Source organism: Euphorbia lathyris, chromosome 2, assembly GCF_963576675.1.
Source record: "Euphorbia lathyris chromosome 2, ddEupLath1.1, whole genome shotgun sequence".
NCBI classification, from domain to species: Eukaryota; Viridiplantae; Streptophyta; class Magnoliopsida; order Malpighiales; family Euphorbiaceae; genus Euphorbia; species Euphorbia lathyris.
Genome location: NC_088911.1, coordinates 106278285 through 106287521, shown reverse-complemented (window position 1 = coordinate 106287521; position 9237 = coordinate 106278285). Strand labels below are relative to the sequence as shown.

Genomic DNA, 9237 nt, shown 5'->3' with positions numbered 1-9237 from the left:
GCCGTCCCGTTATAGGATCAAAGTTCCATGTGTGCTCACGCCCAGACATAGTTGTGTTAGGCGTCATCAATTCCGAACGTCTGTGAGGAAAAGGGTCCAGTTGTTGTAGCGGAAGAGTGCCTTGCATTCCTGGCAACGGTTGGTATGGCTGCCAGGTTGGATGTGTCGTCGTAATGAGATCTGGGTGCGAGTAGTTGCTCGGGTGACTGTGTGGATTCGTGCGACTACTCTGGCCCACTTGATTTGGCACTTGAGATGGCTGCGGAAGGACAGGTATGACAGGAATAGTCGGTGATTGTGTTGAGATAACCACAGGTTCCTGAGGGGCAGGCGCCATGGCGGTATCGCGTTCGGCGAGGGCGGTTAATAAATTAATCATTCGATCGCCAGCCGCCTGGCTCATATTCGAAGCCAAGACCTGTCCTGCCATCTGCACGAAATCGCTATTGGACATCTCCATTTCATTTTGCACCTGCACTTCCAATAAGGGATCCAATTGTCCCGAGGGGCCTGACGAGCTAGGCACAACAGGCTGAGTACCTGCAGGCTGCGAATTTGCAATCCGTGAACCTCGTGAGTTCATGCTAGTGGATCTGGTCGTAACACCGGTCGTTCGTGATGGTTCTGACATGTTCTTCGTGTACCTTTAACCAAGTGTTGGTAAAAAAGGTCCACCTTCACCGCACCAATGATAACTTGCTGGATCCGCTTTGATATTCTTTGCCGGAGTTACCTGCAAAACAAAACCGGAGACAGGATCTCCGGGAAAACTCTCCAACGATCAAGTCAGTTTTTGTAAAAATGAGTCTATAATTTAGCAATAGCTTTGTGGGAAAAAATGTGAACGTACCTCCCCCCTTATTCTTAAGGCATTTTATAGGTGTTTTTTGGGTAACCGCCAAGGGCGGTTACTCCTTAGTGGGCCACGTTCTGAGGGCGGTTACCCCTTTTTAGGCCATGTCCCTTTCGTGGCTTTCATGGCAACGAACGTGGTTCTGAGTGGGAGTCTTGACGCTCCGTTTAGGAATTCGGGGCGGTTTACTCGCTGCGCCCGCTTCCTTCATTCGAGTCCCGTCCAATCTTAGCCCATGGGGCTTTAATATGGGCTGGGCTTGCGAAATGAATATAACCCGTTTTGGGCTTCGCGGGTTATCAGGGTATTTTGGGAAAGTCACACAAAAACAATCTAGATATGTAGTATGTTGAATAAATGAGTTAAATATATAAATGAGTCTCCCATTTGACCTAATTTTATAATTTTTCCTATATATAAAAGTTTAGAAACGTCGGTGTACATGTATTACATAAATTTTGATTACGAATTATACGTTTGATTAAATTTTGAAAACTAATAAGATATTTTCTTTTTACTTATATAATAACGATATGCACTTTCATAATAAAAAAAATAAATAAATTACTGGAGAGTTGATTAAGACAAAAGTTAATGGCTTTAAAATACATGTATATATTGTTTAATGTAACAGGCCAAAAATGTAAATTTGAAATGCAGATGAAATAAATAACGTTTTTTTTAATCCAGTTTTATGTTATTTTAGACAAATCCAGTTTTATGTTTAAAGCTAACATTTTTACTTATTATATGCTTAATGTTAGAAAAAAAAAAGTAATTCAGGATTTGAGATGTGAATTTAAAGATCCAGACCCTTAATTTGCTACAAAATTAGTATGATCAACAAAATGCTTTTTTGCTAAATTTAATCATGATTACATATTCTTCCAACACTTAGTGTACATAAACTGAAGAAAATTGCACATAATTCTTAAAAGTATAGTAATCAAACAGGCATTGTCCTAGCAGAAGAAACATCCTGTAATTCCTCCTCATTTTCTCCAGAACATTCCTCAAGTGATTTCCCATTAGATTCAGGTACCAAGAAAGTAAACAAAATCCCAAAAAAGTTAATCACACCTAGCACAATCAATGAGTTCTTAACACCAATTCCAGGTGGATAACCAGCATCAGTTTTAGTACGGTCTGTACTTTGTGCAGCATACAAAAACCCAAATGCCCCAACCATTGCCCCAGCTTTTCCTGCCGCTGCCGATATCCCATGGCACGTTGATCTTAGCCTGGCAGGGAATATCTCGGCAGGCACCACAAATGTAGTCGCATTAGGCCCGAAATTCGCAAAGAAAAATGTAAGTGAATACATTATCAGAAACCCAATATTGTTATCATTTTTCCAGTGATTGTAAGGGAATGCTAGAGCAAACATAAATACTGTCATGAAGAAGAATCCCATTAATTGAATCACGAATCTTCCGATTCGATCTATGAATGCTACTGTGAACCAATATCCAGGAACTGTTCCGCATAGAGCGATTAATGTTTGTGCTCTTGCGATGCGATAAACTTCGTGGATTGCGTTCATGGTTTCGGCTTTCGGGAGCCATCCGATTGCGCTGAATATGTCTTTCTGGAAGAGGTTTGAGCTGTAATAGGCTATGTCTAGTAAGAACCAGCAAACGCAAGTTCCGACTAAGTGAAGGCCGTGCCGGCGGGCGAATTGTTTTGTGAATAGACCAAATGAATTGGATGGATCTTGAGTCATTTCTTCTAACTTTTGCTCTTCAGATTCGACTTCGACCTGAAATTAGAGATGGTAAAATTAAATCTGATGTCTGTATACGATACGGAATTCATATATGAAAGACGAATTGAAACCTTACCTGCAATACTTTAGACATATCAGAAGCAGCCTGTTTGGCATTTTTAGCAACCAAAGCTGTATAACGAGCAGTTTCCGGCATCTTCATTCGCGAATAGAAAGTCATGGAAGCCGGAACAGCTCCGAACATCAGAATAATCCGCCAGACATAGTCTGCTTCCGGCACAGTCGAGCCAAGAGCGTCAACAGCATACGTAGGAGCATTATAAGCATGATCAAAAGCTGCTGAAACAATCAAAGCCACAATCCCCCCTGTTAAAATCCCAAACCCTTGCATAGCAAAAACCGCCGCTATAAACGCACCGCGAGTCTTCTTATTAGCATACTCCGACATAATCGTCGCGGATAAAGGATAATCGCCGCCGATTCCGAATCCGAGCCAAAATCTGAAAAAACAGAGAGTCGCAATTACTCCGTTCGGCGTACTGCTGAAGGAAAGTCCCGATGCAATCGAGCAGATCACCATAAGCATAAGAGTCATTCCGTAGACCTTTTTCCGGCCTAATTTATCACCGAGCCAGCCAAAGAAAAGTTGACCGGCTAAAGTACCGCAAAATGCGACACCGTTGACGGCGGCGGCCACGTTTGGAGGAAGCGTTCCGGGCTTTTTTGATCCCTCAACATGGTAGTATATACGGCCGAGAAGCTTTGTAACAAGCGAAATGGAGAAAAGATCATATGCATCTGTGAAAAATCCCATTCCTGCAATTATGATTGCTGTGAAATGATACCATTGTGTTTTTGCTACATCGAGTGCATTAAGCACTCCTAATTGCTCTCTCGCCATTAATTAACTCTTCAATGTATCCTGCAAAAGAACATAGAAAGACATCATCAGTTCTTCATGAACTTGCATTTCAATTTTGAATTTTTTCCCTAATAATCCGATTTTTTGTTTTGAATGTGTGAAAAAAATATTGAGTAAACTAAAAACACCACAAAATCCCGGAAATAGTTTCAAAACCACAGTAAATTAAGAAATAGTTTAGAGATTAATTTAATTAAAGTGGAAAGCAAAAATGTAGAGAAAGCGAACAACACTAAAAAAACATTTAAAATTTTCTAAAATGATTCAGGATCAAACTCGTTTTAGACTACTCGAGTGGTGACATATCAGTAGTACTATTATTGACATGTTATTTCGTGAGTGATTTGGAACTAATTGATTCGGGACTATCGGTAAGTAATTAAGTAAAAGGAAAGAATGAAACCTGTTGGGAAAATGATAAGAGAGAATTTATGCAGGTTGGGAGAGATGATGATTTAAGAGAAAAATGAATCCTATTTATATGGAAATTGAAGGCTCCTCCTCCTTGCGTAGAGCATCCAATTGGAATATCCCATTAAGTCGTCTTCCGATAATATTTAAGTTATCAAAGTCAACTTTTCATGTTACAAATATCTATTTTAATAAAGAAAATCTTTTTTTTAATAAATATTGAAATGATATGATGGTACGTGGGTAACTTGGATTCCTTCATAGGATTAGATAAATCATTAGTTACAACTTACAAGAGTTTCAATGTTGAAAATAACTTATAAATATATATTGTTTATATAACTGCATTATTGATCTATTATTCACGGTCCCAACCCAAACCATGATTAAGCTCGATACTTTCATTTTTTTTTTAAATAAGAATTTTTTTTTATAGTTTTTCAATTGATTCGAGACTCATAGACATCTTTTATAGGTGTATTCTTTTCCAAATGAAGAGTTTTATGTACACTAGGATTCAAATTCAAGAACTAATTTAAGCGATTTGAGACTTTTATAAATCAACTTTAGTTAGGTAAAAAATAAGAATTTGATTCTTAATTGGTGGTTAGTAAAATTACCTGATTTTATTTTTGAAATAATTATCACTAGTTGTTTCTGAACGATAAACAAATATATCTATTCTATTATTTGGAGTGGAAAAGCAAAACTAAGCTAACAAAAAAAAAAAAACTAAATATAAACTAATCAGTGGGTGTTGTTTCACCAATTAAGGTTGGTTTGAATGGTAAAGATGTCTAGTCATTTAAACTAGATCTCAAGTTTGACTCCTAGCGTATGCAAAATAATCTTAATTGGGAAAAGAATCGCCTAAGTGGGTGTTTGTTTCAATTTTACGGAGATAATTTTTCATTTCAAATAATAGAAAATATGATGTTTGATTAGGTTTATAACACAACATTTATTAGTTTTTTTTTAATGGAAACAACATTTGTTTAATGCTTATATTTATTTTGATTTTAAAGCTTTTAATGTAAAACACCCTTTTGGAGTTTTTTTACAAATTATTTATTTATTTTGATTTTAACAAATTAACGTATCATATTTTCACAAAACACGTTGTTTTGCTTACTATAATTTTTATTCCACAATTGCTTTTTGTTACTAGTTCAATAATTTAGATGATACTGATACTAATGAAAATCATTAAAATATGAGAGCAACTTAGATGAATGCATTGAAAAATCTAATTGACTATATTCTATAACAATGGCCGAGCTTAATTTGGATCGAAGAGGGCTATGCCCCCGAGAAAATGAAAATAAATAAATTATATACATAATTATAAAAAATAATTATTTATTAAAAGTTAAAATCACACTCATTTTTTTCTATTATTACTGGTATAAATAATTTAGTATTTCTTTTACTTTCTTCATCTTCTTATAGCTATTGGTATATGGAGAGTTGAAGAAAACTTTCTTATGTTTTTTTTTTTAAGAAGATGAGTTCGTATCCACATCTTTCATCTCTAAAATTAGAAACCAATTAAGTTATACTCATTTTGTAAGTCAAAACGATTTTTGAAATAAAAAAATAAGTTACAAAAATTCCTTTTATATAAAAGATATGTTTATAAAGTTATTATTTATGAATATTTTTTATTTTCTTTTTTCTAATAAATATTTTTTATTTTATGAAATTATCTAATTATCTAGATTTATTTTTACTAAGATACATAGAATATTCTTATTTATATAATTATTATATAGTGATTTAGAACATTAAGCAAATTTATAGATATATACATATACATCATTTGACAAAAAAAAAAATTATATGAATTGTAATTAAATATAATATGATGGCGTATGTGAAGGAGTAGTCAACTCTAGTTAACTATCCTATAATATGTTGTCTATTTTTGGTTTTTAATCGACAAAGGTATTCAAGTGAGATGAAGTGTCCACGTCTTATTATTTAAGAAAATGAAAATGCCCCCATTCGTCGACTTTTGTGGACATGAAAACGGGGAAAATAATTTTTATATTTATTAATTGTACTCAAATTTATATTTATTATTTATATGTAGAAAATGCCTTCAATGGTCGACTTTGTGTTCGAAACAATCAGTATCGTTGACTTGGATCCTAAAAATTAAATAAATTTGATATATCAACTATTAGATTTAGATTCATTAAATTTACATCAATTATACTTTTAGTTTAAAATAATTTCGATCCCATCTATATTATTTATTTACTTTCTTCACTTTTAGCTTAAAATTTTGGGTTCCATTTGTCAGATATTAATATAAGATCTATGATGATGTGGTGGATTCGGAGGGAGATTGGGTTTGGTCGAGATTCGAATCTTACCTTAATCTGAAAACGCTCCTGAAAATTTGCGGAGTTAAAGTTAGTAGTAAAGAGGAGGATGAGGATAGTCACTGTTGGTCCTTTACAAACAATGGTACTTATTCCTGTAAATCTGCATTTGAAGCTTTCAGTCTTAACTTGGATACCCCTCCTTCAATCTCTTGGAAGAATATTTAGGTCTTAAAAGTTCCTTATCGCATTAGGAGCTTCCTATGGCTTAGTGCAAAGAATAGGTTGCTTACTAATGTGGAAAGGAAGAGATGTTATTTAGTTGAGGCAAATACTTGTTGTAGGTGCAAAGTTCAGGCAGAAACCATCTGTCATGTTCTTAGGGATCGTGCGAAGAGTAAGAATGTGTGGAAGAAAGTGATTCCGAGCGTACCTAACTTCTTTGCCCACTCTGAAAATGATTGGTTGTTAAATGGTGTTAATGGTGTGTTATTGTCTCAGATGGAGCATGGTGCTATCCTCTTTGCCGTTGTCTGTCACCAGCTTTGGCAGTGGAGGAATACTGAGGTGTTTGGAGAAAAAGCTATAGTGATTCCTAATCTACCTGATTATTTCTCCAAGAAAATTAACACTATTATCAATAGCTTCAAAGGGGATTATTTAGCCAGTACTAGCCAGAGATCTGTTGAGCATCTTTTGGGTTGGAGTAGATCGGGGGGAAGGGATTGTGAAATTAAATACCGATGGCTCGTGTCTTGTGGACGACAGAATTGCGGCTGGAGGGGTTCTGAGAGATGCTGGGGGCAATTGGGTGTCTAGCTTTACTCAGAATCTGGGGATGGACTTTTTCTTTTCTGCTGAGCTCTGGGGTATCTTCTCTAGACTTAGATTGGCCATTGACCTGGGGCTGAAAAGGGTGCTTTAACAAAGCTATGTGCTTGAATAGCCAAAACCTTGTTAAAGAGATCAGAAGATTGTGTTCTTCATTCGATACCATCTCCTTTTGTCATGTGTACAGATCGCCTTATTGCGGAGGGCCATGAAAGGATGCCGGAAATTTCAACATTCTCTTCTCCTCCGAACTTCCTTTGTTCGATTTTTTCTGATGATCGGGTGGGGGTTAGCTTTCCTAAGCTAATCCCGGGTTAGGTGTTGGTTTTTGTTGTTTTTTCCTTTCCCTTTCCTACCAAAAAAAATATAAGATCTATGATTGGACCTTAACTATTAGTATGTCCGTGCACATAGCTAGATTCTTGTAATTATTTAAAATATACAATTTTACATGATAAATAATTAAAATTAAGATAAAATATACAATTTTACATAATAAATAATTAAAATTAAGATAAAATATAATACTAATGAAAATAAATTATTATAAATTAAATTTTAGTTCTATACATTTTTAATTTCATATACAGTAAAACTTTGATAAGTGAATATTCGACAAATTAATAACATCAATTAAATCGTCACCAAAACAAAGGTACGTCACCAAAAAAAATCACATGAATTAAATAATAATTTTCTATGATCTCGAGGGAAATGGGATAAAATAATAACCTTTGCTAAATTTATGAGATACTAATTAAAAAAAATCCTTGAAGCGTACTGAAAATATAAAATAATAATTCATTATAAAATATATAAAATAAAGCAAATCCTAAGTAATTTTTGATTTTTTTTTTGTAAATTAATAAACCCATATAAGATAATAATTTTTCTAGATCCCAAATATATTCATTTATAGAAAGTTATGTAATAGAAACATAATACATCAAACCATAATAGGAAAAATAGATTCTCATATTGCATCAATCAATGAAACCAACAATCTCCCGAAAATGGAAGTTCCAACAAAAAGAAAAATCCAAAAACCACTTGTTCAAAACATCAATAACCAGAACTTTAAACTCATCCGAAAACACTAATAAATAGGTCCTAACCTATAACTCCTAGACACATCCACTACCTAGCCAAAATATGATTTTCTCATAGGAACAAATCTCATGAGACATACAATGTACCCATCAATTTTCCTGGTCAGGGTGATGGTGTATATACGGGTAGAAATTATCTTTCCTGATCACAGAGTTATGGTCGAACTGTTTCGAGGAACTTTAACACCCCTATCTCCCGGCATGCTCATGAACAACCGCACAACCTTTTTGTAGTTGTTCTCGTGAGTTTTCCATGTTGCATCTAAGATACTCTTAAACTTCTCACGTTGCAACGATTCACGAAGTCGCTCAAACAGGGTATACTCATTGTACCATTCAGATAAACCACCTGCCCAAATGCACACTTGCATCTGAGTATGCAACGACTTCAAGTGGCGTGTAATTGCCTCAATGTCATTCCAGATAATTTGTTTATTCAAGTGACACCTTCTTATGTTCATTTCCATTTGTTTTACTCCAACACGTTGCTTGGGGTAATAAGTAAGAAATTCGAGTGGGATCCTGGTAGTGCCGACCATAATTGTGATGGCACAGAAGAACCAACTTCAATCATGAACTAAATCTTTCGGATATAAAAAACCAACTTCAATCCATTTCTTTGAGGAACATACGACTCACGACAAAAATAATTTTCCAGATTATGTGCATGTATGATTATATTGGTTACGCAATATTTACAAACAGACTACAGTCATACGGTTATATGCAACAGATGATATATAACAATTAAAAATAATATTTGATTATCTATCATGAATTAATAATCAATAAACTAGAAATAAAAATTTCTAATAATTATATTTAATCAACGTACATTCAGAATATATTAAAAATACATTTTGAATATCTAAAAATTAAAAAAATATATCAATCTTTTCTTAATAAATACTTTTAATCAGAAATGGGTCTCTGAAAAATATTTTATATTTCTGTAATTTAATTTTAATTTATGTAATGTTCTGGGCATTTATTAATAGTTTTACATATTAAAAACAATTACAGAATCCTAATTAATTAAATATTAATTATTACGTACA

The 9237-nt window shown here is 34.2% G+C and overlaps 1 protein-coding gene across 1 annotated transcript; it reads right to left on the bottom strand.

Moving 5' to 3' along the window:
- Window positions 1-1690: 1690 nt before the first annotated feature.
- Window positions 1691-4036, bottom strand: LOC136219320 (inorganic phosphate transporter 1-4-like). Its single transcript, XM_066006685.1, has 3 exons — window positions 3905-4036; window positions 2695-3501; window positions 1691-2612 (listed from the first exon to the last, which is right to left on the bottom strand). Exons 2-3 carry the CDS (start codon window positions 3478-3480, stop codon window positions 1800-1802), a joined length of 1599 nt encoding a protein of 532 aa, XP_065862757.1. The 5' UTR covers window positions 3481-3501; window positions 3905-4036; the 3' UTR covers window positions 1691-1799.
- Between the last annotated feature and the right edge of the window lie 5201 nt (window positions 4037-9237).

Bases quoted from the DNA above. Each gene is read 5' to 3' on its own strand.
- LOC136219320 (XM_066006685.1), bottom strand. From the start codon at position 3,480: ATGGCGAGAGAGCAATTAGGAGTGCTTAATGCACTCGATGTAGCAAAA. The intron at 2,613-2,694 runs GTAAGGTTTCAA...CTCTAATTTCAG, and splicing joins ATATGTCTAAAGTATTGCAG to GTCGAAGTCGAATCTGAAGA.